Source organism: Amblyomma americanum, chromosome 4, assembly GCF_052857255.1.
Source record: "Amblyomma americanum isolate KBUSLIRL-KWMA chromosome 4, ASM5285725v1, whole genome shotgun sequence".
NCBI lineage: Eukaryota > Metazoa > Arthropoda > Arachnida > Ixodida > Ixodidae > Amblyomma > Amblyomma americanum.
In genome coordinates, this window is record NC_135500.1 from 152,106,434 (window position 1) to 152,132,632 (window position 26,199).

Here is a 26,199-nt window from a genome sequence, read left to right on the forward strand (position 1 = left end):
GCCTCCGCCCGAGAGGCGGGCATGCCCCGGTGCAGGTTCAACTTTGGAAGGTATCTCGGAGGCCGTGTTCCCTATCCCGCCTCCACTCCGCTTTCAGCCGGTGATGGGCGCTGTGGCACGCGATATGCGCGCTGTCGGACGGGCGAGGCGGTTCCCTGCGGATGAAACTGGAGCCTGACAGGCGCTCAACCATGCGCGCCGGCCTGTGTGGTGCTGTTCCCACCGCCTATCCCCCTGATCTGCGGGTCGGTGGTCGGACGATGCGGCTCGCTCTTCGTCTGGGGTGACCTGGATCGAGGGTGTTGAGGGGAAAGGAAAATGAATCAGCCGCAAAAGTGGCTGCGTCTGCTGGGCTGCGGGTTCCTCACAGAGCTGTCTTGTCTTCCATCTTGTCCTCTCTAGCTGTAGCTTTTTTTTTTGTTGCTCCAGTCTGTTTATTTCTCGGTCCGCCCCGGAACAATCTCGCAAGTGCAATCTCAGTCAGTGCACTGCAAAATAAAATGTCAAGTCTGGAGCGCAGCTGTGCAACGCCTTTTCATTCGGAAGGGCATCGCCCTATGCAGAGAAGCGCTGAAGTTCCCGTCAGGCGGCAGTCATAAATTCATGTGCCCTTTCTCCGGGGGGACGCTGCACGTTTTGTTTCCAGGGGCCAATGTTTGCTGTGCGGGAGCCGCTGCTTAGATTTGGAATGACGGGATGTTCTCCTATACGCGACGTACCTATAGTAGTCGATCGGTTTGGCCTTGGAGAGTGTTGCGCTGCTACCTTTGGTGTGCCTGTCATGTGATCACGTGACATCTCGTTTTTTTCCCCTTCATTTTCGTCTATAGTGATAGTAGTGTGAAGGAGCCTCTCTCACTAAGCGATCACTGCCACTTTTCCGGCAGGAAGTGCTATGAATATAGGGTAATTTTTTTACCGCAGCGTACAAGCCGCGATTGCCACTGGAGAATACCTGGTAGATTTAAGCATGACAGGCGGGCGGCTGGTCGATTGCAGTACTACCTCGCTGTCCGGAGTGGTTTGCTAGACTCGTACGCTAATTTTCCAGTCGCGAGGGTGGTCCCGGTCGCCCAGAAGACCCGAGTACTGGTTTTTTATGGGCCAGACCGGCACATCGTGATTCTGCATGTGGTAGCAGTGGCGCCGGTTCGAGGGGCTTGTTGCGGGGCGTCGCGAGAGATTCGATAAAGTGGGCGGAGCGATCTATGTCGTGTCTCGCGATGACGCGTCGTGTCCAAGGCGTGCAGCACCCAGAACGTATCGCTCTGCTCCTTTCATCGTCTTCGCTTTCATCTTTTTTTTTTTTTGCGCCTTCATCGAGCGCAGTGCCCCTTGCGACGGCGCGCCGTATAGTCTGGCCTGGCCTCCGCCGCGCCACGTGTACCGCGTGTTTTTCTGCCAATTGCCTAATGCTCCGGTCGATGCAGACCTGTGCTTTGTGCGCTTCGTGCCGTCGCTGCCATGTTCGATATCTCTGTTTTGTCTCTCCCGTCTCGCCGGGCGCTGATGGGTGCCGATTCAGCGAGCGAAGCGCGTTGACTGCCGCGGTGCGGAGTGGCGCTGGCACGATTTAGTGCAGTGCGCCCGCTCATTGGCGCGCCTCCTGATGGCCAAGTGAGGAGAAGGGGGCGGACGTTTTGTTTTCCCTCGCGGGCATGACGCTGAACCTAATAAGCTGTTTATGCAAGGCCCCCTGACTTTTTTTTCTTTTTCTAGCCGCAGTTTTTTCTGAGCACGTAGTGTTGCTGGCGCTTCTCTTTATCGAGTAATGCTTATGCGCCTCTGAACCGAACACAACACTCTTTATTGAGTTCGGAGGGAGTTTTCCTACCTAATTTTTCGACCTTGATATATGCTACCTCTGTCGGGGTTAGGTGGGGCTCGCTGCGTAGATGTTCTATCCTTGCGAGACCCATTAAGGCTAATGCCTTTGACGTACGCGAGCGCAGAAAAGCGGGGGTGATCAGCTCGCTTCGGGCACGGCGATGTCTTCGCTGAGGTCGCGTTTCTCGGGCCGTGAATGCCGCGCTTGCGGCTTTGGCTGCGCAGTGCTCGCTGGACTGCATTCTGCACCCGGTGCTGCCGCTTCTACCAGAGGACCTTTCGCCCTGGAGGGTAAAGTTTAGGACGTGTGGCTAAATTTGTATTGTTTTTTGTTTTGTGCGAAAACAAAAAAAAAGTGCTGTAATAAACACACGTCCCCCCGTTTGCGCGGCTTCAATAAACGTTCTACGGGACTCTATAGCACCGCAGTATCGTTGCATGCAAAAGTATTGCCGTTGCCATTGGTGACTCGCTGCTTCCCTGATCAAAGATGTCGCCACTCGTGTAGTGGCCGGTTCTGTCATACAACTTAAGTTCGCCAAGTTTCGTGGGTAGTATATCTAGGCTAGGCACTAGCTTCCTGAAATTGCTTGCGGCTCACGTAGCGTAGGAGGCCGAAAAGAAAGTTACCGCGCGCACACGTGACGTGTGTATAGACAGCAGAACACAAGGGATCTGCATTTCTAGCCCGCAGGCGTGGTGGCGTCCACCGTTTCGAATTCTCACGCAACGGTCGAGTGAATGGATACATGGATGGATGGAAGAAAGACGAGAGCCTTCCCTTTGAATCGGGGTGTTGGCAGTTGCCACCATGCTGTGCCTTTTTTTTTTTACATTTTAGTTAACCGTGTTATAAATGTCTTAAAATTCGCAATTTTCTTTAAATGCGTTTCCAGTCCTACACTTCTAACCTTATGCCACTTCGCTGCTTTTGAGCCACCAATCTTCCAGTCGCTTTTCTGCTATGGCGACGAGCGTCCTCTGTGTGTGGTGTGGCATTCCTGTGGGGAGGCGGCGGCGCCACCTCCGCTTGTCCTCGGCATGGACCTCGGGGTACGAACTGTGTGGACACACTGCGTCCTTCCAGGTAGAGGTGGTGAAGGCGCCAATATCGGGTGCGCGCGTGGCTTAATTGGACCAGTTTATGCGATTTCCATTGCCTGGTGGCCCCAGATGCATCGGCCGCGCACGGTATTCGTGAGCGCGTACGCCGGGGAGCGGGGCAGTACTTAGTGCTCATGCCTCCGAGGCAGGCTCTGGGTGACACATCGGCGCGTGGAAGCGTTGGGCCAGGGCCAGGCACTTACCGTTAGACGATCGTCCAGTCGTTCTTCCCTCCTTAGTCAGCATCGGGCGGGGCGCGAACGCTGTACCTCTTTACGGCGTAATCGGGGTTTAACTGCGCCGTATGGTTAATGCTCGGCTGTACATAGTTTAGGGAACTCAGGATCAGGTCTATTGCTAGGGAGGTGTTGTCAGGAAGAATTTTAAGAGCAGAAGGCGTTGCACAGAGGGTATCCAAGAAGGAAGTGGCGTCCAGCAGTGCATCTAAACCTCGTAAGCTCATTTTGGTTGAGGCAGTGTTATGTTTTGAACAAAAAAAAAAAACGAGCATTATATCCGTCTCGTATCAGCATACAGGGGCTTCACAAGTTTTGGACACAACGGTCTGGTTCATTTTGGCTCGCTGTACCCTTTAGCCAGGAATAAGCCATTTTGTTGGTAATTATTTCTGTGTGGTTGTTGGTCAAAACTACATTGTGAGATGCCTGTGACTGTTGATTGGGACATTCACATGTATATAGCAGACTTGTTCAATGGGGGTCAGTGCTTTCAGGCATAATACAATAGAATCACATTACTTCAAACTGACTTTAGAATTTAAACTGATTTATTTGATCTAATGGCTGTGTTTGACTGTGCATAATTTGAACAAATTTTTGGTCCTCTTCAAGTTCAAATGATCACTATTCCACTTTAAATCGGTCTTGCCATGTGTTACTTAGTAATTATGCAGTTGGGGACATACTGAACATAGAAACTGTTAATTACCCATCAGAAATGGTATTCCTCTCAATATATCAGAGCACTTTGAGGCCCCATGCTCTTTACGGGTGTACTGGATTCACTTTTGCTGGCTCTATTCTGAAGTAGCTGAATGTGTGGATTTTCATTGCTCCGATTAAATTTTGCTAAGCACGTGCTGCTAGATGTTTATGATGGCGATTCACATCTTTAAACCGGCGATAGTGCATATGCTGCCGTGCACTATTTGTCATTGTTGGCAGAAGCGGGAGCTGCATTGCAGCATTGGACTTGTGCCTGCCACAGGTGTGACACGACTAGCTGACATGTGTGATTGCTTAGATTGTCCCTCATCATTGGCTGCCAACATGTCACAGTAGCTGCTTTGGGTGTAGCTCTTTCCTGCCTGAAAGGCTGACAGCTTTGGTTGCTTGGATGACCTTGTGGCTGTTTACTTCATCCTTGGAAAATATAATGATGGCTCTTTCCTTTATTTTTTGTTCATATCATTTATTGTAAGTAAACTTTGCTAGTGGTGTTTTTGCATGTTGTGTCCCAGCTATTTCATGCTTTTCAGCTGCACCAACATTTACTCATGTGGTTATTTTGCAATATCTTGTAAATTCTATTCACTTTTTGTGAAAGCGTGTGAAAGCGCTGTTCATCTCGGAAGCCACTTAAAAAGATTCTGTCAGCCTGTCAGTTTCTTGGCAAGAGCCCTGTGCAACCCTCGAAATTATAGATACCAAAATTTTGCTTGCATGATTTCTTCTTTCAAATGATGCGTTGGACATTAGTTTGTATTGATAACAGGGTATTCACCTACGACTGCTAAATAATTGATAATTGAATTTATTCTCTCGTGCTGTTTCGGTTTTGGTTTCATCAACCGAACATTGACTGCAACATATAAGAAGTGTTTAGGTCACAGGTCACGTGAGGTATGAGAAAAAAAACTGCAGTGTAAACACTGATGCATAGTTTTAATTCATTATAGTGCTTAAGTTAGCCTTCAATATCAGGAATGACAACGCACGACGTATCAGCGTTTATACTGCATTTTTTTTTTCATTCCTCATGTGACCTTTCGACAAACTCCATAACAACATACCATACAAGAATTCCTTGCACTTGAAGAAAAATACAGCAGTTTTATGGAATTTTATACTGATGGATCAAAAACAGATGGTTACGTAGGTAGCGCAGCGGTGCTAGGGAATTTGGAGGACATTGTAGGACTTCCACAGTGTGCATTCATCTTCACAACAGAATGTTAAGCAGTGTGTGTTGCCAGTGTGTGGCCATAGAAAAAAAAAGTAGAGACTTTTAGTATAGCGTTCGCAGACATACACAAAGGCATAGCGAACGCTATAAAATAGCGTCCTTTTGTACTGCGCATGCGCCAGACGCTATTTCACATTGAGGTTTAACGTATGTGCGCGTTACGTACGCTGTTTTTCGAATTTAGTGTGTGTGCTTTTGCGTACGCTAGGAAAAATAGCGTTGTCAAGATGGCGGCGCCCACGTCACCTGCTTCGGAGAGAATTTTTCAATTTTATTGGGTTTTTAGGCATAATCATTTCCTTTAAATGGTACACATGATATTCGCTTTGTCTCCTCTCGTGGACAGCAGAAAGAATGACAGATAAGCTTGCCCTATTTTTGATTCTGTGTGACGATTCCGCCGTTCTTAACCCTAACAAGACACCGCTGACTGAGGATTGGCTTGGTTTGGATTTTTACGTCAAGGTAGTCGTAGCCTTGCCAAACGTATTCTTTCGGCAGTAGGCAGAAGGGTCCGAAAGACCTCAACAAGATGTTTTTAAAACCTTGCTTGGTTCAATTACTTAAAAGAAATTAGGCCCTGACTCGAGAGAACTGGTGATGAACTGGCTATCTACGCGCTACGACTTGGTGTCACAAAAAATTTTCACATTTTAACGCCAGATGGCGCCACTACGGCCAGCGCTATCATTGCATCCGGTTTGGCAAACGATAAACTAAAAGTGCTCATGTGATTTTTAGTGTAACCTCGCGCTAAATGCTTGCGTAAAGCGTGCGCAAGCACTCATACGCTATTCTGAAACTCTCTAGTAAATGACAGACTTCTTAAGTGTACGTAATTGCAGCTCTTCACTCTAGAAATGCAATGACTCCGCTACTTGGTGACATCATACATGGCGTAGTAGTTACAGCCACAGCTCGAGGACAAAAACATAACTCTGCTGGGTCCCGAGTCATGTAAAAGGCAACGAGAGAGCAGATTTTTGCGCTGCTCAAGCTCCTGGCAAGGAAATAAAAAAAGAAAATACACCCTTTAGAAAAAGCAGCGCAAAATATATGAGACAACAAGGACGGGCGCTCGTCTCATCTTTGTCCACCTCTTTTTTTGCGCTGCATTTTCTGAAAAATGTTACCAACACGCCCAACTCACCGCATTAACACCCTTTAAAGATTGCATGAACTTAGCACAACAGAAATTAAGGAAAAAATGGCAGACAGCTTGTAACAACGAAGTAAACAATAAACTGCACTTGGTAAAGCCAGTTCTAGGTGAATGGAAGTCATGTTTGCACCAAGAGCATTTCATTGAAGTTATGTAATGTCTCCGTATAGGCCACAACTTTTATTACCAAAAGAAGACGAACCTGTTTGTGAAAAATGTTCAGATGAGCTAACAGTTAATCACATTTTATACTCAGGCACAAAACTTTAAAAACTTAGGAAAAAATGTTTTACTCAGTTTTATAATGAACACATTCCTTTAAACCCAGTGTTGCTTTGGGTGAAGCATGTCTTGTGTTTTTAGCTTTTTAAGAGAAGCAGGTTTTCTCGGCAAACTCTAAATATTTATCAACTGATTCGCTGCATTCTTTGATACACCTCAGCCAATTTCTCACTCCTCAGAAGAAAGCTGGTGTTTTTTTTCCGTTGTCGTTGGGAGCCTCGAGATCCTTGCTCAGGCGAGGATGGCTGCTGAGGTTACCTGACCCTCTTGAAAGCTTTTCTTGGTAGCCATTTCTGAAATATTTTTCATTTGTAATCACTAGGTAGACGCTAGACCACCAGTGATTTTTCACATTTCTATAGAACTCTGCAGAAAACTTTTCTTATACCTTGAGCTTGGCGCATGATATCTTTAGTTGCCTATGTGCCACAAACCCAACACAACACAACTACACTCATGTGACCTTTCTTACACCTTGTAGAGACAAGAATACGAGACTAAATTTGGGTGTCTATAGTCCTTTAACATATTATTAAAGGTGCATTTTATTTATCATTGTTAGGCTGGCAGGGTATTGTGCCATGCTTTTTTGATCTTCAGTGAAAATATTTTTTCATGGCTTGTACTATAGTCTTTGTATGCCTTAAAAAGTTTTTTTTTAATGTAGTAAAAACAAGTAGCTTGAACATAAACCTTGCTGCAGTGGTTTTGTAAAATACTAGTGTCATTGTAAGGCAGTCACAGCACTGCAAGGGATCATAGTTAATATATCTATACATAATAGTGCTCATAGCTAATCAGTACAGTTAAGCATAGTACAGGAGTGCTGGTTCTAGTGGTAATGCTGAGTAGCCTTATTATTTTCATTTTCGCCTCATAATGCTGTCATAAATTGGGAACAAGCTCTTCGGTTTAATTGAAAATAACCTGTATTTCTAACAAAAGTGCTTTGTTCAGGTTCTGAATATGAAATTTGAGATGAAATTTGTTTATTTTATTACACAGCTTATCTCATTATGAACTAAGCAGGTGAGTGATTAGTGCAATTGTAAGTTTGAACTAGAAAAAAATGCATCACAAGGATATTAAAGAGTGAACTAGCCAGAAATTTTAACATTCTAGTGGGCAGGTCTGCACCAAAGCATGAAATGAAAAAGCACATGGAAAAGAACATCAGCTTCTTTTGTAACAAAGTCCACCTGTGTGCATTGCATTCTTGTGTCTTATTAGGTTGATTTTTTTTTTGTGTGTGTGTGAATTGGTGGTTGCTGAAGCGGTACTATAAAGTTGCTGAAGCGGTACCTTTATAATCAATGCTCTGTGGCTAGCTCTGCTATGATGACTGTCACAGTGAATATGTGCTCGTAATCTCATTTGACCTACTATTACAGTGGTCATGCTGAGCTGTTTGGTTGGTGGCATTCAATGCCTGTTGCTTTATGCTTGGAGTGTTTTCTATATCCATATTTTTTGTTACATGTGATGACCTTGCATTAAATGTGTTCCACTCTTTCTGTCTGTCTTGTTGCAGGCGTCCAGCCTCCCTGTAGAAAGTAAATGTGCATTCCGGGGGAAATGTGGCGTGCACGAGGACACCGAGAAGGACATTCCGTGTGTGTACAGTGGGGAAGCACAGCCCCTGGAGCAAGAAGGCCTAGATATTATCAGTAACCTCTGCCCCCACTTATTAGAAGGTGAGCATGTGAGGGTTCGAATGTTGACCACTTTGCTTGGAGCATAATGTGTACTAAGTGGCAGTAACCTAGTCATTTGATTGTTTATCATGGCTCATTTGGGAGACAAAACACATGGCTTTTCATTTCTCAGTGAGCACGCCTTGTACGTCTCGATGCTCTTTTTTCGTTTTTTTTCTGTGGCCTAGGTGGCGAACCAAAGTTCTGCTGTGATCTGCTGCAACTAGAGAAAATGAGCGAAGAGCTACAACAGCCCGTCAGCTTAGGCATGGGGAAGTGTCCCACCTGCTACAATAATTTTGTGCGGATATTCTGCGGATTTTGCGACCCGAACCAGGCGGAGTTCATAGCTGTGAATGCAAGTGAGCCCAGTGAAGAGAAGCCAGGCGAGAACATGCTTGCTGCTCTTGACTACGCTGTTGGTGAAGAGTGAGTAATCTCTTTTGCTTGCCGTTTACCCACAGCCACGGAGGCTTTGTTCTCTAAAAACTTTGCACAAAGCCTGTGTGGCATCTTTCTTTCCAGTCACTTCTTATTTCACAGTTTGTTTGCCTGGGGTATTGCAGGGTTAACAGTATTCGTATTTGGTACTATGAATGCGGGAGAAATTTTGAGGAAGCATTCTGCGCACCAAGTGACTAGCTGTCACTAAATAATTTTCATAATTTTTAATGGAAGCAGCACTTCTCACTCATATATAGTCTTGATGCCGTAGATAGCATAAGAGGGTTCTCGCACAGCTTCCGCCCTCACCGCTCAACCACGTTCCTACGTGGCATTCGCGGTAATACAGGATGTACTTCATCCGCCAGTATGGACGAGGGTGGTGCTGGTGAACACTCGCACGGTTCGGTCACACTACACATAAATACCCCGAAAGCAGACGATTGGACAGCTGCTACCGTAGCTCAGTTGTTAGAGCACCGGACGCGAAATTCGGCAACATGTGGTTGTTCTTTTCTTCTGCTTTTATTAATCTCCCATTGATAAAAACTACAGAATTAAAAAAAATGACATCCCCTATGCTTCTTGGTTTCGGTGACTGTCGGCTTCCGTCATTTATGTTATATATGCTAGTTATGACTGCTGTGGCCGCGTTTTTCATGAAGGTGAAACGCAAAAGTAGCCCATGTGCTGTGCAGTGTCAGTGCATGTTCAAGATCCCCAGGTGGTCAAAATTATTCCATATTCCAGGGCCCTATCTATATGACACCTATCTCTTTCCCCTTTTACTTCCACCTTCCTCGCTTCCCTCATGGCAGGGCTGACGTGTCCACCAAAAAGTGAGACGTTACTGCACATTTAATTTCCTAATAACCAATCAATGCAGCTGCTTTCTTTTCTTCCTTGTGTTTCTTTGACACTAAGACAGGCAAAAAAACTGCTGTACACTGCATTGGCTTAGCGCCTATTGCAGGATTGTGAGGCAAGTCTGTTATTCAAATGAAATGACATGAGGAGGCCATGAATAGTCAATGCATTGTTTAGGACCGGAACACAAATCGTATTGTTGCTTGTTGCAAGAGTAAGCAGTTTACTTAACAAACAAAAAAAGGAAGGGGGGGAGGAGGTGCAGTTGGTGATCCTCTTTTTACTTTTCTTAATGGTTTATACCAAGAAGTGCATGTTTTGTTATTTTTGAAAATGAAAAAAAGAAAGAAAAGCACATGTATTGAAAACGCTTTCTAAGGAAAATGCAGGCAATTGGAATAATTTTATAATTTGTTAAGTTTCCGAGGGCATAGTTCTAGTTGCAAAACCTCTTGTGCACATTGTTTTCAACTAGTTGTGAACCATCTTGCCCACCACTCGATTCTTCTAAACTAATGGAAGAAGATTATCTTCGCCGCTTCTTGTTTGTCAGTTATCGAGACAGTCCTTGCATGACAGCCTTTGCTGCCAAACAGTCGCTCAAGTTGTGCAGTCCATCTAGTCTTGCAAGTACACAGTCTCTTGGGTTCTTCATTTTCAGATTTGCTCATGGTGCGTTCAACTCTTGCGCCAACGTCAAGTCAGTGCTAACTGGCACGACGGTGATGCAGCTCATGTGTGGAGCCAATGCTGCCAACTGCAAACCCCAGGATTGGCTAGACTTTCTGGGTGCAACCACCGATGAAGGCGGATACTCCCCTTTCAAGTTTAACTACATCATCACACCGGAGAAAAGCATTGTGAGCAGCGGAGTTACCCTGAAACCGTACAACCCTGTTTTCCACAAGTAAGAAGTGCACCTTGTTGTCTTGTTGTCTGGATATCGTGTGTACCAGGCAGTGGAACACTTACACTGTGTAGAAATGTGTAGTGGTAACCATTGCACCATCTTTTCACAGGTTTAAGAATATGGAGCCTTTTTGTCCCTTTTTTTTTATAACAATATTCAATATTTTGGGTTTTCAAGATAATTTTCTTCCTGCAATTTTTTTGGGAGGGTGAACAGAAATTGCTTGTCCCACCAGCACAAAGTTCATAGGAGAAGTAGTGTTTTTTTTTAAGTTCAACTAAATTAAGGAAACAAGGGAAGACTGTTGCCATCGTTTAAGCATATAAAGAATTGCATTTGTTATGTTTTTAAAAATGAGTAACGGCAGTGACAGGGGCCTTTCCTCAAGCACTGATAATTTCTTTAATGTGCATGCATTGTCAGGAGCACTGCAATGCATCTCATCTCCCACAGCAGAAACCATGCCAGGTTTGCTCTGAACAACTTGGTATTAGCGAATAACCATGCATGATTTATCATTATGGTAACAGCCTTTGAAACTAGTTTGATTTGTGCAGTGTGGCATGAGCCCCACAAATGTGCATACACACATACGTACATTTGTGAGGGTCATGCAGGGATGAAAAGTCATTAATAGCGTACAAGTGGTTGGATGTTACAGTAACAAGGTTTCACTGTGCACAAAGTGTTCTTTACCTTTTTTTTTTTACTCTCTGCTGTCAGATTGAACTGCGCTCTTTAGGTGGCTTGTTAAGATATTAAATACTGTATGGGAGAAGTATCTTCATTTCTTGAGTAGATACTCCGAGTGCTATGCATCGTTATTCATGTTTTTTATTTCCCTGAAAGCCATCGGTGTTACAAGTGACAGTGGATTTCTGGAAGAAATTTCAGTTAAACCGCAATGCGAGTATTGTTAGTTCATGCAAAATAATATCTTTCGAAGAATGTGCTTGTTGGCAATGGCTCCAGTTTCACTTGGAATTTCATTTCAGTCCCAAGATGTGCAAAGTAATCTATATCTATTGAAAAATTTGCCAGTAGCCAGTTCACTATATTATGGTCAATAATGTTACTAGTATTATTAATGGGTAATGATGGTATTAAGCTTACGCACTGCATGGAGGCAGCCATAGAAAACAGCTCTCTCTGGATCATCGTGTGGCTGTCTTTCATTCACTTTCATTTCATTCCAAGCAGCTGAACCTAACAAATTAAGTCTGACAAAGGAAATGTTTGAAGTCATTGCTGCAGTTATCCAGTTATCCACTTACCTGCAACTGGTCTGTCGCACAGGTGCTCTGATCCTTTTGGCCCCAGCCAGCAGAAGTGTAGCTGTAGCGACTGTCCAGAGGTGTGCACACCTCTAGAGCCGCCTCTGCTGCCGCCACAGCCTGAGCCCTTCACCATGGGCCACTACGATGGCATGCTGGTCGTGTCCATGCTTCTCTTTGTGCTGCTCAGCACCGCTGTCCTGAGCACCTTCTTCCTCAAGAGCCACAAGCGCAAGACTTCCTTCCAAGGTACATGTCATGGCCATGGTAGCTCGGGTTAGGTCATTGTTTTAGTGCATGGCCCAAGACTGGGCAAAAAAGTGCACTGAACTCATTAGCTTGCATTGAGTCTTGTTCTTAGTTAAAATCAGCAGGTACTGGAACGGCTGGGCATAATAGCCCCTGTTTACTTGAGGGCTTTGTACCAGCATTTATTATTCACTGATTTCTTTCTTCACTGGTGTGGAAGAGAGTCCCAGGTGGTCAGAACTATTCCAGACCCTTCTACTATGGCATCTGATATAGTCTATGTGCAGATATGTGGCATTAAATCCCTATCATTTATCTAATCTTTTTTATCTGATGCATGTGAATCTTTCCTTCTATACCCTGAGGATAAAATAAGGTAATAAAATAAGTGCAGCTTGAGCACAGTTAGGCTTCAAGATGCAGCATGCATCCCAGCTCTTGGTAGAATTGCTTGCTAAGCTTGTGCTGAGTTGTAGGTGTGATCCAGTGCACTGTGCCACTACAGCATCACGTTCCTGAGTGTAGACATCCTGGATTGTGCTGTGGTGATTCGCCGCGCATTCACATCTAACTTGACAGGAATTTGAGACTATCCTTATCTGCGCTGCATTGCTTGTGGTTAAGCTCGCACTCGCTTCAGTTGCAGTTGCACTAGCTTCCATCTGAAAGACATTAAAAAAAAAGGCAAACATATCAGAAAAGTGATTTACTTCACTCTTGCAGGCCATTTGCATTTGTAGGGCGTGTAGCGGTGGCCAAATTAAATAATAATTACCCCTTGGTTAATGGAGTTTAAATTTTGAGTGATTGGGCTGCTAGTTTGCAGCACTTAGGAGGAGGGATGGGCCGCCCTTGGTTTATTGTTGACTTGTGAAGTGCATTTAAGCATGCATTTTTGTGGTGCCTGTTTTTGAGTCTGCTTTTTATGGGATTTCCTGATAGTTCTTGTCACGTGTCTTGCACTGCTATGTTGGTGTGGGGAGGTATATCTCCAGTGTAAACCTTAATGAGCCTGGACAGATAGCGGTAGAAGCCAGGCCTAATTGATTTTTGTGTGATTGGAGCCTTTGTGGTGAATGTGCAGTAATTTGTGTGTGTAGTCGCTTGCCTGATGAAAAACGTATCTTTTTTTCTGCATTTCTGGAAAAGGCATTTCTGAAATGAGCATTGAGATGTAAAAAAACTGCAAGTTCTTCTACAGTTAGATATTAAAGAATCTGCTGCGTAGCTGGAGACACCTGTGCTGCACTAACTAGATAGTGATGGCTCTCCACGCAGTGGCTAGTAAGAACATTTCAGAAAACCATTACCGTATACAGCTGCTCTTACTGCTGCCATCTGGTTCTGACAGTGCACGTGTACCAAGCACATGTGCAGTCAGTTCCCATTGTGATAATGGTATGTACTGGTGGCATGGCAGCTAGCTAAAATGTTCTCCATTGATTGCGCATGTGCATGGAGCATGTGCGAAGCTGGTAACAGTAATGGTCCACGGTGACACTAACCTTGAAGATGCACTGAGGACGACTCTATTGAGGCTCTTTTCTTATTTAAAATCAATTTTGATGCCTATGCTGGATAGGGCTCTGACTAGTATTTTGAAGTGAATGGTAGCGTAGCCTATCCTGTAGGATCCACACCCAAAAAACTGCGTTGGTGCACTGCAGTTTTTTTTGCAAAGCCGGCCGGTGGTGGCGATACATGCATTTCATTTTTTGACGTGCCCTAGCTTGTAAAAGCTCCGCTTTCGCTAAGAGTAGTCTCTATGTTGTTAGCTTACGATAATTTATCGATACAGGTCAACTTCAGTTCGTCCTCAGTGTCCTTTTTAGACCTTTTTAGATATTTTATTAGCTGAACACTGTACCCTTAGCGGGCCTTGCTGGCCACCCCTCGTTTTTTTTTTTCCTTACTGAACTAGTTTCGCAGCATGACGACTTGCATGCCTTTAATTTTACAACTAGTGAGTAGCCCAGAGAATGGTGCTGACTGGCGACGACTCCAATCGCAACACCTCATGCTGTTTCCCCCAATCCCCTTCTTTCCCCATTTTCCTGCGCCGCGGCTGTCGGCTTTGTCCCCAAATAAACTTCACGCGCCACTTCCGGCCGTGGTTGCCGCCATCCCACACAGTGTCGAACTCGTCGGAGTCCAGTGTATCGGACACAAGCAGCAACAGCAATGACACGATCAGGACACCTCTGCACCGGCCCTCAAAGCCAGCGCGTTCAATTTTGCTGGCTGCCGTGGATCTTGGCTCCCTTGAGGAGGTGGAACCTCTGAGATCAAAGCGCTCAAGTACGTTGTTGGCTCGAAACCCCTTTCCCTTTTTCGCTCACTCCTCCTCCTCTTGTCGCCATCCTTGCCAAGTCTTTCCTTGGCTGGCCCGCCCAGCTTTGGAATCTGCTCTCGCTTCTCTTTTGCTGTTCACAGTCTGAAGGAAATCACCCGAGGAATAGCTGAAATGTAAGACGAGGTGCGTAATGTGCTTTTGGGGCATGGTCTGATGTGCCTCGGCAAGTAGTAATGCTTACTTCATCTAGCAGCGGTATGCTCAGGCAGTTCTCAGCTGTCGTGAAGCCTTTCAGGTCTCTGCACTATTTAGCCATCTGCTGCGCTTGGATCTTGCTTAGATTTTGCCCTGGGACAGAAGGCATTTAGAAACTTATTACAGGAACACCTGTAATGATCTATGGGCAGCATATTGGGCTGGTATAATTAGCCAGTGTCTTGTGAGCTCGGTAGTGGAGAAAGCAAATGGGACTTCTTCACTTCACTTACCATCGTTATTAGTAGTTGTAACAAGCCGGAAGTATCATCAGAGCCCAACATTTTGGGTGTGAACCCATGGTTTCCCTCAGACTTGTGCACTGCCCTTCCTGCCCTGTCCTCTGTATTTAACCCTTGGGAGCAGTAGCACTGGCTCTTTCATGTGCTCAGTCTGCCCCGTTTGTGTGTGTCATTTCTCTATGGATATGTGTTTTTGTGGTGGTTGTTTGTGTTTGGTTGGTGTGTGGGTTGAGCTCAGCTCCCCATTGTGTGGAACTTTTTTCAGTTCACAGTGTTACATGTGTTGTTCCTGCTGTAGTTCTGTGCACTACAGTGTGTTCACTCAAGTTTTTGCACGTCTCGTCATCGTAGCTGAAAGTCTGGTTGGTTGAAAGTCTTGCACAGAAAAAATAAAGTAAAATCTTCACAGTTTGGGTATAGAGCACATAAACCCACTACTGCCAATGACAAAACTTGTTGGAGGGGGGGGGGGGGGGGGGGTTCAGTATTTTACATTTATCAATTTATATCTGTTGCCACTTAATATGTAGATAACCTAACCCTGAGTTCTCATTTTGAGTAGCACGGTGCGGTATTTGCCTCCGAGCACATTTTATGGTGAAGCATAGATGTATGGGTTGGAAAGATGAATAAATGAAGCTGAAAAGAGCAGAATTGCAAGTTCAGGGCATGTTATCTTCACGCATTCTTACAGTCTGTAAGTGTTCTGCCAGTTCTGAGCCTCACCTACTATTTGTGGCATTAGATATAAATATGCCTTTTTTTTTTTAAATATTAAATGGATTATTTGGTAACGGGATAGTGAAAGTGCGATGCGAATTCAGGGATTCCAGGACAATTGACCGCTATGCTGGCACTACTGTTGCGCATGATGATTGACTGACGTGAACCATCTTGACAGTCAAGTCTTACTACGGGTTAGACTCATGTGCAAATCCAACTTCTTTTTAAAAAGCAAAGAAATGAGGCAAACAAAGGAATTAATTGTTTTCAATAGTTAAGGTGTAGCTGCAGTAAGCAGTCTGGCATGTGCAAATCGGTCGTCTTGCTTCGGAGAATCTGTCAATATTCTGAAACACTGAGTTAAAATTGTGTTCATTCTGTTCTTGCGTTTTCTGCTGATGCGTTTGTACTGTCTCGAGGTGCTTTGAATATGTCTCGCTGTTGCTTCATCTCTCCATTCATATTGTGAACCTTTCTTGCTAACGTTACCTGCTAAGCTTTTGTGCAAAGCTGCTATAATGGCTGTTCATTGGCGCTTTTCTGGCCATACTTTCTGTCAGGTCATCACTTTGCATCCCTCAAGGTATCCTCCAACATTAAGGTGTATCATTCATTTTTTTTATACTCGGTTATGGCAAGTCAAGACATTATATAGTTACTTTCCCCTCGAAGTGCACTGACCTTGAGGGTGTATCACCTTCCAACTAAAGCTTTCTTTCAGTATTACAATCTTCTCAGATTCCAGTTGTAACTCCTTTGATTGTTTGGAGTCTTGCCAAAACTGTCGTAGCTGTGTTGACTGCTTTTAACGTCGTTAGACTAATATGCTGGTGAGGAGCTGAATGAATTGCCTCTGGGATAAAAACTGCTTGAGCCAGTACCTGCTTTACTGCTAACAGTTTGTAAAGGCATGTTAAGCTTATGCAACATATTTCTTCATAGGTTTTTTTTTTTTGTTACACTGAAAAGCTTTTTTTTCTTAGTAAGACTGCTTTCATTGCAAATTTTAAATTTTTACACTGCCTGGTCGGAACAATTTTTTGCGTGCAGTGATCGCTTGGTGTTTTCAGTTTACCTTAGATGCATTGCACAGCCACTAAAATGAGGGATGATTTGCTCTGCATTGGCAAGTCTTTCAGTTCTTCTTGCTTCACTGGCGTTTAATTTATCACCCAACATTCACTGCTTACCGCACCTCTGTTACACTAGCACTCATTCGCTTTCTCATAGCTGCTTTTTGCTCTGCATAGCTAAATGAGAATGAAGCTTCTTTGATGTCTTGTCTTGACTTGTTCTGTGTTTTGCTTTTGCTTTAGTTTTGTATGTTGCTGTTGTGAGTAAATAACACACTTGATATTTTCTACCAGTTTGAGGAAACCAATCAGCGAGCTATCAAAGGGAAAAGTCCCCTGTAGCCTTTGTTTGTTTTTGGAGGTGTGTATAGTGTTTCTAGAGGTAGGTGGGCCATTTTCAAAATTCAAGAAATTGCATATCAAGAATTCAGGAATTGTAGATGTTCACTTAACTATATTTTCATTTATTTAAAAGAAAGCTGACTTAGTAGCTCCACTTACTCTGGTATAGCTCTTTTATTCCCAGTATTAGCTCTAACTGTGGACTGCTTGGGGACTTGTATACTGGGTGTTTTATCCTAAAATGTTCTGCAATTTTTATCAATTGGCTTTTTGAATTCGAAGAGCGCTTTTTTTGGTATAGCATTGTCAGCGGTGTAGTCCATCAGAATACAACTGAGATGTGATGTACTAACTTGTAGGCTGGTTAACTATTGTTGAGTAGTTAGATTTTTAACTGTTACTACTATTCTTCGTATTTATTGAGAGGCTGTAGCCGACCGTAAGTAATATCTATATCAGTTTCTACAATTTCAAAAACTCAGTTACCCTCGACGGTATGGCCCAGGAAATTTTAGCAACATCGCACCAGAATGCATGCACTTTCGAGAACTGTGCAGGCAAAGCAGCCCCTCCAGTACACGTGACTCATCGAAGTAACCAAAATTTGCTGGGCCATAGTGCATAGGATAACTGAGTTATCAAAATTCTAGGAACTGAAATTGATACTACTAACAGTGGGCTACACACCTCTCAATAAATAAGGCGACTAACAGTAATAGGTAAAAAGGTTAACTACTCAATATCAGTTAACCAACCTACTAGTTAGCACATCTTAGCTCTATTCTGATGCACTGCACCACTGACAATGTTATGCCAAAAAAAGGGCTCTTCTAACTCTGAGAGCATATTATTAAAAATTGTAAAACATCTTAGGGGAAATGCCTGATTTATTAAGAGCAGTTACTTGAAAGTTGGTGTCAGCAATATAGGAGCTCACTGTATGGGCAGACTTGTGAAATCGACCTCTCAAATACTTCCTCGATTGCTGTTTTTATACACACTTTAAACAAGCCTAATTAGTTGTTCCAAGCAGTTGGATAGCCTATCCTCTATTGTTTGATTCCCCACTCCAATGGACGCCTCAGTCACCTTCGCTGGCACTTTGAGAATACCGCGACATTAGTAACCACCTGTTTGCACTAGCTGATAGTGTAGTTTTCTCAATTTAGAGCAAAGTTTTTGTATACCACACCATGTGGCTGGCAAGGCCTAGTTTATATTAGTGGTTGGAATGTTTCACTAAAAACATAAGGCGCTTGGCCCGCACCAGGAAGAAAGCCTTTGCATGTTGTTTAGAGAAGCTTTAAACAAGGTGTTCTGTTCTGCTTTCGCAGTTGCATTTTTGTGCATGTTTTCTTTTGTGTTGCCTTTTTTGTGGCTTCTTTTTGTGCTTGCTTTGTGCTTGAGGCTTCCTTGCTTGCTTTAAGGCTGGCCAGTTTAGTGGGAGCCAAGACCACCAAGGTGAAAATTTTACGCCATCATATTTGTTCGCGTTAGCACTGCGGGTAGTGTACTGCCTGCCCATAGCTGTTTAAGGGGCAGGAAAGTCATTAAAGTCGTGTTTTTGGTGAGAAATTAATTTTATTTCATTTAGGTTATAAGTTGACAAGGTTCAAGTCACTTATTAATAATCTGCAGCTTACAAGAAAGAAGATAAAGCTGCAATGTAAAGGAATGTGAATGGTGACAAAATAGAAAACAGCGTACTAGTTGCAAGACCTACAATTGATAAAGTGGGAAACATAGTTGAAACTTTACAACTGCAATTGGTTTATGAACTTTTGCGTAGAAGGAAAAAATAATTTTTAACCCTTTGAAGGTTGAATTTCTATTCTGGAAACATGCCCCCCCATGATCAAAAATTTTTAATTGGTGCTTCAGAATGAACAAAATGACGAAATTCGGTCCAGAGCGAGGAAAAAAATATTCACCTCAGTCACATTGAATGTTGTTCCATTGCGCCTGCTTCCGCAATGTTGTGTGTTGGGCATCCAAGGATGAGCTGTCATTCTCAGATTGAGACTCTGTGCTTGGTAAGTACTTTGAGTAGGAAGCCATCACTGTCATCGCCAGAAGAGCAGACTGCGTGCAGCCATAAAGAAGTGACAGTGCGCAACTGAATGCTTCAAAGTAAGCTGAGTAAGCAAAGCCGAGAGTGATAACACCACGTGAGTGTTGGCAATAAACCAAGCAAGGTATCATTCAGCGTAAAAATGAGCCCTTGCGCCCCTCCACATGGGCAGACGATGCACGCAGAGAAACCGATATGAGGCAAATGCCGGATCGTAAGCCGTGCAAAGTACTAAAAAGGGCAAAAGGTCTTTTTGCCTCCACAAGATGGAAGCACGACATAATGTTTTTCGAAAGTCTCAAGAGATGGAGCCACCTCATCTTCAGCGCCTACTTTCAGTATGGTGCTAAATTTTCAATACATGATCGCGTCATACGTGCGTGGCAGCGACCGGCAGAAGTTGAATTGTTTTTTGAAGATGTTGATATCTTAAATAAGTTTTTGCAAAAGCATTCAGTGCTTTATTGCTGAAATAGGCACTTTTTAACCGTATGTCTGATGCATGGCAGCTTCTCCTAACATAGCTGACTTACTACTAGTGAGATGAAGCTAACTAACTAGATGAAAAAAGAAAGAGTGCATGAAGAATGCTGGCATAAAAGATTGCATAATGGACTGAAAATATATAATATGCTACCATAACTACTTTAGCCGAGTCATAGCATGGAGACAAAGTATGCTTCATGATGGTAGCGTGTATCGTTGTATATGCAAGTAGTCGCAGACACACACACTTCGCATAGTTTTAGCTTGCTCTTGATGTACACTCATTTTATTTTAGTATACTGCGTGCTTCACAGTATGCTTTTTCAGTTTATGAGTGGTTCAGGTGGTAAGCTACTTCAAAGTATTATTGCTTGTTAAAAAGGAGCTTTCGAGACCGTGATGAAGAGAATAGATAGGCCTTAATGTTTTACGATGTAATGCCAAGTAAGGTAATATGTTTTTAAATCCTCTTTAAAATCTTAAAGCAGCTTTGGGCATTTACATTATTGCTTTTATGTTTTGTTTGCGGGGATTGTTTTTAATTGCTTGAAAGTTTAGTTTTACATAGAGACTGTTGCATCACAAAATGCAACTTGTTAATTGCCTCTTGTGGCTGAATCACTGGCTTGTTTGTGCTCAGATTTTGCACAGAGGTGATATTTGGTGGCAATCTTTGTTTTATACCACGTTTGTATGGGGTACCTGCCTGAGTCGGTCAGAATTCTTCATTGTCTGTCGCGATGGTGAAACAGAGCAGCAAGTCTTCACAAAGTATTACCAGTAATGCCATCTTGCGCCCACTGGAAGAACAAGCTTTCTACCGTGGAAGTTGTGGTGAATGTGGGGAGTATTGTTAAAGCAGTCGAGAAAGAATCTTCAGGTCAAACATGCAACCACCTTCCGGTCCCCACTGCATTCACGGCAACTTCCACTTTACACAGCTCATTTCTTCCATGGGCATGAGGTGGCGTTACCGGTACAATCTTTGTAAAGTCTTGTTGCTTTGGTTTGTCACCACTGCAGAGGATGCAGATTTACTTATTAATTCTGACCAAATCAGGCAAGTACCCCACCCAAACGTCACATAAAACAAAAATTACCATCAAATGTCTCAGCAGTGCACATTTAGCACGAACAAGCCAGCAGTTTAGCCGACAGAAGCTTTTTTTACAAGGTGCATTTAGCAACGTAACAGCCAGTGTATAAACAAGCACCTTTTGTTCTGTTGGCTTTAAGACATTTTCTTATTAGTCTCAGCTGCTGGTGTTGTGATTGCAAAAAAAAATATAAAAATGCAAAGCCATTTGAGCATGCATAGAGCATCAAATTGTGACAGTGTTTTTCTGATCATTACAACTCTTTGAGCTCTTTTCTTGTCTTCTGATCAGCGTATAGTAAAGTGAATTCAGATGGCATACGGGCTGCATTATTACGGTCAGTTTGACTGGTTGCTTATAGCATTAAAGTATGCGTAGGTAATTTTCACAGCCCTGAGCCTGTAGTTCTGCATCAGTTAAGAGACGCTTTATTTTTTTATCCTTAGCAGTAACTGCAGTGTACCACAATAATACAACCAAGTCATTGTGCGCTTTAATGTGATGGTAGATGTTCACAACCACCCTTGTTCATGCATTGCTGCTTTCTGTCTGAAAATCATGGTGAAAGAAGTGCTCCTTGAAGGGATTTGAAGGAAAGTTAGCCTGTATTGATTGAGCACCCTATTTTCACTAAAAAATGGAGTTCTTATAAGCTGGGAAAGGCCAAAAAAAATTTTAAAATAGGTTCTGCTGTTGCCAGCCATTTTCACAAACAAACTGCAATGGTACCACATATACCCTACTTTATTTGGGTGCAGATTTCTGAGGATATACCACATCGCTATCCACTTGCACCTAGGGCTCGTGGAGTTGAGAATTGCCTGAATGTCATCTTTAACGCCAGTGAGCTTGGGTGGACTGACAGGAAAATAATGTTCTGGTTTTAATCCCAGATTTCTCCTTTTCTGTATTTTTGATGTCGGTCAAATATCAGCAGGGCTGCAAAAAGTCAAAATCACATTTTACTGCGAGCAAAAATTGCATGCAATTGTCTTAAGCATTGTTTTCACACTAATTGTAGGATTGCTATTTGGGGTGGAGATCTGAAGTCTCTTTCATTGCTTATTACATGTTTCATTTATCTGAAGCCTCTGGCTTTGGGGATGTCAGTGGCAGTGAAAGGTTCTTCTGGGACTTCTTCAAGGTAGAATGGTTAGGTATGGGTTCATGTGCTCACACCCAAACTTTCTGCGTATTGCTTCTTCAAGAACTAGATAAGTTTCATCTTTCAACGATCCATGGCGGGCACATAACAGTGTGTCTAAGCCAAGCATAACGTCACATGCTAGCTCTCATGAACACAGGTCTTTGAGGTTTAATGATGTCATTTCGACAGAATCAAATGAGTGCAATCTGATTGAGGTGTTTTCCTGTTTTCATGCAAGGTTTGATATCTGTAGGTCAAGTGGCTGTGTACTATGGCGCAGGTAGACACTTTTTTTCTGTTTTGGTTTAGCTCCTTGCCAAACTGCCAATACATGTTCTCAAATAGTATGTATACTAGTTCAATTTAGAAGTAATTGGACTGATATAAGGCAATATGTATTACTTATTTTGTATCACTTCAAAGCTGAAGGTCAGAAATATAACTTTCTTATGGGTACATTATGACTAAAAGGCAGAACAGAGATACAAGGCTGCCTGTAATAGGAATCAGAGATGAACTTTGTGAGAACTGTTGGTAATGCTGTTAGGCAGATTTGCTTAAACAAAGTGGCTTATCACTTGTTTATGTTCAGTAAGTTCATTTCGAGTAATGGGAGGGCATTTGGGCACAATACAGTGTAACCTAATGAAACAATAGAAAAGTCTTGCTTGATCATGCAATTTCAATGTTTGACCAAGAGTTAGTTATTCAGGATTCAATTTCAGAACACATTCATCAGCTAAACCTTATTTTTTAAAATTTGGTTGCACCTGGTGTGATGAAAACCTTTTGAATGCAGAGCAAACAATTTTCTGTTTATGTGGTCCAGTTTATGTGGTCTTTCTCGAGTTTTTTGTCAAAGGCAGTGTGGGGCGCTCACCCCGCATTGTTTTGCAGTGAGCGGGCAGAATTTTCCCTACTCGCCGAACCACTCGCCACCGGGCTCACCCATTACCCTGCGTCCTCCGCCGCTTGCTGGGGACACTGCAGATGGCAGCACCATGAACGGCATAACGCACGGCAACGGTGTGGCCAACGGCGATGCCAAAGTGCCCGTCGTCGGAAGTGGCGACGAGGCACACGTGCGGACGCTATCGTCATTCGGGGCAATGATGGAGCGGCTGCTTCAGGCAGGCTTTCACCGTTGGGGCCTGTTTGTGGCGCGCAACCCATTCCTGGTGCTGGTGGCCGCACTGGCGGTCAGTGCGCTCCTCTCCCTGGGTCTCCTCAAGTTCACTGTGACTACCAACCCAGTTGACCTTTGGGTGTCCCACAGCAGTTTGGCCCGCAAGCATATGAACTACTTCAACAGCCACTTCGGGTGAGCTGAAAGATGAGCAGTACTATTGCTTGTTACTTTATTGTGACTTCTTAGCTGTGATAGCTTTGGTAGGTTGGTGTCGAACTGTGGGAAAGCTACTTCTGAACTTGGAGGACTCAGTCGTTACTCTCCTTTTAACGTCAAAATGTCAAAAACTTGTGGCTTTGTTGTCAATTCAAGGCTATGGTGGGTTCCTGCGTGGCCTACAAAGGTGATCTCCTGTGTCTGTTGTATTTATCACCGTGGATGCATAACAGCTACTCTGTTGTATTGACCTGACACTGTTATAGCAGTTCGTGGGTTTGGGGCACTGTGTAATTTTGTAGAATGTGAGGCTTGGAATGACTTGACTGTCGGTGGGAGCAAACTGTCATTGAGGCAGTAGCATCCTTGGTGACTCATGTTATTTTGGGGGACTAGTAACTCAAATGATCGTGGCCCTTTTCATTCCATAGCATTTGCCTGTATGTACTGTCAGCATCAATTGAAATATGAACAGGGTAATTGTAATGCATTCACAAGAAAACAAACATGTCAGGTGCTGGAGAGAAAGTACAGGCAGCGTTCACTAACTCTTCTGTGCAGCAGTCTTTGTGTCGTTGAAATGAAAATAGAGTGCACTAGTATTCAGTCCCCCTCAACTAAAATCTCCTAATTTTGTTGTCCTTGTTCCAGCTGTCTTGTTCACATTTCATTTGACGCTGACGGTACATTACAGACAGTGAAGAATTGCAGGCCTTTGTTTGAATTTATTTCAGTGCTTTCATTGCATACTTTTAATGAAAAGTTGTAAGTTTGAGGCATCGTTGAGAGTTGAGTGAGATTTTCAAGCTGACTGGCTATTGTCTTAATTTCTCCTTAACTTCTGAGCATATTATTGTTTTATGTAAATATCACAGAATTGGAAGTTTGTAACGTGTTCATAAACAAAATACGTTTTATATTGATGCCTGCTTTTACGCCGCGAAAGGGGCTGGGAGTCAAACACGTTTTTTTTGTTTTTACATATGCAGGGTGTACTTGAATACAGCTACTTTGTTTTTCCATATTGAATTCTGCTGTTCTTTTTTTTCCCCAGTCCTTTCTACCGTGTGGAGCAGATCATCCTGCGTCCAAAAGCCCAGGATTTCTTCCTTGTAGAGAAAGCTGGAGTGAACAAGACATTTGGCCCAGCATTCGAGAAGAACTTCATGTTAGAGGTGCTACTTTTTATTAGTATTTCTTCTTGTAGCAGAAAAAGCTTGATTTGATTAGAGTCTCAACGTGACTTGTGGGAAAAGCGAAAGGCAGATGGCAGAATTGTGGGCGAGAGCTTGTTAACCGTGCCTCCAGACTTATACATAGCTCAAGATATCTCTCTGCTCTTTGCTCTTTTATAAATGGAGGATTAAACAGTGTGTAGACTGGGTCTTATGCTTTCCTACATAATTTCGAATCCTGATTGGGATTATCTTCAGCTTGTGCTTTGATGCTTATCCAGGAAATATTTATGTGAATGGTGTTTTCTGAGCTATTAGCTTTTCTAAGCTATTCCTTTTCACGTTTCCCGTAAAAACCGGACTATAGGTCTACCCCCAACTAACCAATTCTAAAAATGAAAAAAATCTTTTTAAATGGAAAAAGTACTGGAAGTCACTTCAAATGGAAAAAGTACTGGAAGTCACCCTTACCTTGAAACATATGCGACAACAGGTTTCAGAATGGTGACACTATTTATTTTCATTTAAATGCTGCTCATGTGTACACCTGGCCAATTTTTTAACAGTATCATGTGCCCATCGACCCGCGTGTTTGTCAGACCTTATCATCACGGCACGGAGCGGCGAAAACAAACGAGGTGCGTGCATGTGTACACGTGCGCTTACTCTCGCTTCTTTTGTTGCTCCGTGCTGTGATCTCTACCACGCGATCTCTACCGCTTTCACGCGGATGCATTCGGCAGTCACAGGCAGCGATCTTGCACGCAGCTCCTGGACGAACTCCGCAACCTTTCCTTCCAATTCTGGATACGCTGCGGTCCGCCCACGATATGATGTGCTCTTCTGGTTGCTGCAAGTTATAATAACGCAGCTTCGGCCTCCGCCAGTACCGAATGCTCTGTTCAGATACTCCAAATTTGCGCAGTGCCGCCAGGTTGCCGTGAGCTTCCGTGTGCATACTCAATCGCATTTTCTTGAAGGTGACAGTGAATTGCTGTCGGCTTCCGCTCGTTTTGAAGCAAAATGTGAAAAAGCAGCCTTTAACCAAAAGTAGCATTGCTACAACGGAAACTCAAAACGGAAACGGAAACGTCGCCACGCCGCGCTGCTGCTGATGGCGATGGAGGCTGTTGACTTCATCTGCCCATTGTTTCAAGATTTCCATAGTTTTTCCGCCAATGACAGGTAGGTATATAATACCCCTGTCACACTAGCAAATTTAATGTCATTCGTTTCGAATGGCATTCGCACCTAATGCGATTAACCTGCTGCCACATGGGAACATTTAATGTCATTAGGTTCGAATGACATTCGCTATCGAATGAGTTCACGAAACTCATTCGCATTCGATGTCGAACCGAATGTGTACCCTGGACACCATACGCACAGCAGAAACAAGCGACGCGAAAAAATAGTGTGCGCACTGTCAAAGTTAGAAATTGTATTTATTTAGTTCTGCTAAAAAATGTTAATTTTGGTGCGAACTTCTCCACATTTGTAGCTGTCGTGGATAGCTATTACTCTTGGCCTTAGCAGCAGCCAACGGCAGCAGCCGACCGTGAAGCAGGGCCTTTCCCGCGACCGCCAATCATTTTGGGTTGCGTGTTTCTTGCTGGTTGGCGTTACATGTTCGGTTAGCTCGGAAGTACTTAAAGATGTTACTGAGCACTTCACCTTTCAGAAGTCATTTCCACGCTCCACGCGTTGCCGCGCGCCACCGTGTCAGCCATTTTGTTTGTTTACATTTTTTGGATTTGTGATTGACTTTGTACTTGGCTTGGCTGAAGTGCCGCAGAGTGGCCAGAAATAATATTTTAAGCTTATAACATTGCACAGAAATGTTCTCACCCACATTTAAAACACTACACAACAATTTGTAACATATTTTATGCGCGTTGATGTGTTGGAATTGTACTATTTTTTTTTTCACTG

General features: G+C 43.6%; 1 protein-coding gene across 7 annotated transcripts in view; it reads left to right on the plus strand.

Moving 5' to 3' along the window:
* The window catches only part of LOC144128531 (NPC intracellular cholesterol transporter 1-like), a 119,081-nt gene that overhangs the window by 59,761 nt on the left and 33,121 nt on the right, over positions 1–26,199 (plus strand). For 3 of the 7 annotated variants that reach the window (XM_077661979.1, XM_077661980.1, XM_077661978.1), the window contains exons 2-8: positions 8,112–8,274; positions 8,463–8,703; positions 10,247–10,492; positions 11,792–12,018; positions 14,152–14,316; positions 22,645–23,068; positions 24,147–24,267. In XM_077661979.1, coding sequence (XP_077518105.1) covers positions 8,112–8,274; positions 8,463–8,703; positions 10,247–10,492; positions 11,792–12,018; positions 14,152–14,316; positions 22,645–23,068; positions 24,147–24,267 — 1,587 coding nt within the window. The remainder of the gene's footprint in view (positions 1–8,111; positions 8,275–8,462; positions 8,704–10,246; positions 10,493–11,791; positions 12,019–14,151; positions 14,317–22,644; positions 23,069–24,146; positions 24,268–26,199) is intronic. The other 4 variants (XM_077661981.1, XM_077661982.1, XM_077661983.1 and 1 more) reach the window with 2 other exon arrangements.